The sequence below is a fragment of the Acyrthosiphon pisum genome, unplaced genomic scaffold (assembly GCF_005508785.2).
Source record: "Acyrthosiphon pisum isolate AL4f unplaced genomic scaffold, pea_aphid_22Mar2018_4r6ur Scaffold_21063;HRSCAF=22929, whole genome shotgun sequence".
Lineage (NCBI taxonomy): Eukaryota > Metazoa > Arthropoda > Insecta > Hemiptera > Aphididae > Acyrthosiphon > Acyrthosiphon pisum.
This window is the reverse complement of record NW_021770489.1, coordinates 1-3,620: the sequence shown is the minus strand read 5'-3', so window position 1 is coordinate 3,620 and position 3,620 is coordinate 1. Positions and strand designations below refer to the sequence as shown.

At 27.4% G+C, this 3,620-nt stretch overlaps 1 protein-coding gene across 1 annotated transcript in view; it reads left to right on the top strand.

Moving 5' to 3' along the window:
• LOC107884573 overlaps positions 1-1,181 on the top strand; it is a 9,091-nt gene extending 7,910 nt beyond the window's left edge. The window contains exons 2-3 of the mRNA XM_029492232.1: positions 65-241; positions 326-1,181. Of these exons, the coding sequence (XP_029348092.1) occupies positions 65-241; positions 326-535 (387 nt within the window). The 3' untranslated portion in view covers positions 536-1,181. The remainder of the gene's footprint in view (positions 1-64; positions 242-325) is intronic.
• Positions 1,182-3,620: the final 2,439 nt, after the last annotated feature.

The window sequence follows — 3,620 nt, the reverse complement described above, 5'->3', positions numbered from 1 at the left end:
CACTTGCAGACATTTTGGAGACCAATCCAGACCGATATACTTGTTGTGGTCATTCTTTTACCAGGACCGAACAATTGATGTTGATGGAAAAGTTTCAATTATATTCGGTTGTTTGGACTTGATTCAAGAAGTTATACGCCAGGGTGGATCTGAGCTTCATGCGGATGCAACGTTTAAAGTTGTTCCATCCTCCCCAAAATGTAGACAATTGTTTGTTATGCACTTTAATATTCAAAATTATGTAAGTTCAAAAAGTTAGCCAAATATTGTTAATACAAACAATGTTAATAGTAATAAATGATAATATTTTATTTTTAATATCTAGTCCATCCCTATAATATATGTATTAATGGAATCAAAAACAGAAACAGCTTATACGCTTGTTCTCAGAAAATGTAAGGCCTTGTTTCCAGCTATTCAGCCAGTATGTATCATGACTTACTATGAAAATGCTTTAAAAAATGCATTTAGTAACATATACCCTGAAAGTATTCAAAATGCATGTTATTTTCATTATGTACAGGTAGGCATATAATATTATGTTGAATAATTTATTTTCCTAAAATATATTTCTATTTTGCTTTAATTACTGTACCTACTACATTTTTAGTGTCTAGTTAAAAATATAAGAAAAAATGGATTGTCAAACTATGTAAAAAATAACCGTGAAGCTCAGACTTGTGTTAAAATGGTATCTGTGTTAGCTTTATTACCGCCTAATAAAATTGATGAAGGTTACCAGGTTATTCGGAAATATGCAAGGGATAACAATGTAAATCTTATGTCTTTTTTTACTTATTATTCAAAGTAAGTACACCATTTGTCAATATTGTTCTTTTTTTACTTTAAAAATGAAACACGCGGTAAAAGTTATGAAACTAGTCTGTTACATAAATAAAATGAATAAACAAATTACAATTTTACTCTATATACAAATAAATAATTAATTTAATTTCTTAGGTATTACTATGTCCACAATAAATAGTTAATTTGAATTTAGTACTTACAGAAAACCTAAGCACTGATGCTAAATGCTACATGATTTAAATCATTCTCATTCTCATAAGATTTAATTTTTTGATTTAATAGTATACACTTAGACTTATATTTTATTAAAGAAACATAATATAAACTTACATTCTATTAAATTGTTTGTATATTATTCACTTTAAGTTATTGATTGCGTACAAAAGGATCTGAAGTGTTCTCAGTATATGGTGTTCCTAGAAGAACCTACAACAATATAGAGTCTTTTCACGGTCAACTAAAACAGAAATTTCAAACTCTACACCCAAATTTGTGGACATTTTTAGGTAAGTAAAACAGTTATTTTACAAGACATAAACTATAGGTAGATTCAAAGAACATATAGGGTTATAACCATAGACATAATATAGAACAACTAGAAACCGACTATAATTTGTTATTGAATCCGCGTCCCCATCCCGTCTGCTCTATGTCTAAACGGCAATGTTATATATTATGTATATCAATTTGGTTAGCCGCAAATCAAATGATATATTTGTATGCTTTAAGTTCATATTATCTTTTTATTTCATATACCAAATAAAATTATATAATTTTTGTGAACTAAAAAAAGAAAAACAGGGCACATCACTATGATGTAAACAATTTTTTTTTGCAGAACACTTGAAAAAATTAAGTTTGAGAAATCACTTAACTATTACACATTTAGCGAGAGGCCAACGAGTATCCCGTCCTGTAAAAATTAAATATTTGTTAAATTCTCAATGTATTCAAACTGCAACTACCCAGGTACGACTAGATATTATAAATACAAGAGAGTTTTTACTACAATGTTCTCACTGTGCTGAACGTTACCTACAAGACGAATTAAATTGGCATATTGACATTGAACAAAGAATCGAAGAAATAAACAATGTAGCAGAAGAAAATGCAGGACAGATAGAAGTAATTAATAATTATAAATATAAATATTTGATAAAAATTGACACATTATAATATGTAACTAACTTCCCAATGGTTATTAACCAACCATGGTTTTCAACAGCCAGAAAATGATGGAGATGCTGACCACCGCCAAATAAATGCAGCAGATGAAGAAGATATACTTGAAGTAATTGTGATTATAATGATAAAATAAAATAATTATTTCTAATTATATAATATAAATATAAATAAATCATAATATCTTTAACAGCCAGAAAATTATGAAGAGTTACAATATGAAGAACCAATAATAGGTAGGCGCCTGCCTATATTTTATAAGCTACTTAGTATGTATACTCTTAAATAGGTTTATTCCACTTAGTGTATTATATTATATTGCTTAAAAATAAATTGCGTTTATAGTTCTTAATACTTTTTTAGGTAGAAATATAAATTTATTTGAGGTTGATGCAAATGTAATTGAAAACATTCCACTAAGGCAGGAAGAAGCTGAACCTCAAATCAATGACGAGGGTAATAACCTATAAAATATACTTTTAATTAATCAATTATTCTTAACTTTTATTTAAAACGACTACAAAGAATTGTTTTCATATAATATTCATGAACTAATATTATAACTTGGTAAATCAATCAAACACAATAAAATATATTTTTTTAGATGAAAATGATTTTGTCATTCCAGAAGACAGGGAATTAAACATTTGGCGACAGTTTATAAATGACTCTGATGATGAGGTACCATTCGTTCAAGTACCTCAAAATTTGGCTGAACTTTATCCGCAGCAGAATGAAGAAAATATAAGTGTTGTTTGTAGATTTTCTCAAAGGACACATGCGCCGCTTGTGCCTTGCGAGCATCGTGTCTTATGTGTAGATTGCTTAGCACAATTACTCGAAACACGATGCCCAATTTGTAATCAGGACTTTAACCTTAGTTTACGAATCTGGTAAATAAGATACACAATGTATGTTAATTTATGTCAATTTATGTTCATTTATAGTACCTATAGGTAATAGGTATACAGAAATGTACGTAAGTAAATAATAAAGAATAAGGAAAGTACCAATCTTAATTATTTTAAACATTTGATGCCTCTCCAAATATATGTCATAATAATAATAATTAATAAGCTTAATTGTTATGGCAATAATATTATATTAGTTACATCATTGAACCTAGTGATAATAAGTTGGTAGACAAAATATCACAGATTTGAAACTCTTAAGACAACATTTTAGTAATTTATTAAAATAATACCTTATTCAACACTATGGAAATGTTATAAATTTATAATGTTTTTCTAAACAATTAAAAGAACATACATTTTTATTTTAGAAATATTTATTTCTAACAAATAGTTTATCTGTATCGTATAAATAAATATACTTTTATATGGAAATGTAATATATAGTGTATGCATTTATATAATATATGTATATAAAATGTGATTATTATACATTTTAGGAAAGAATGTTGCTCAAGTAAAATTTTAATCTATAAAAAGTAATTGTTATTGATTTTTGTTTTATAATTGATCTTGATATTATGATTTGGACATTTTACAAGTCATGTGATTAAAATATGGCAGTCTGTAAACCCAAGAAGGCTTGAAACAAAGTAGGTACCTACCTAGAAAATGGCTGGTGCCAATTAATAGGTGTACCTAAAACATGATTGAAATATT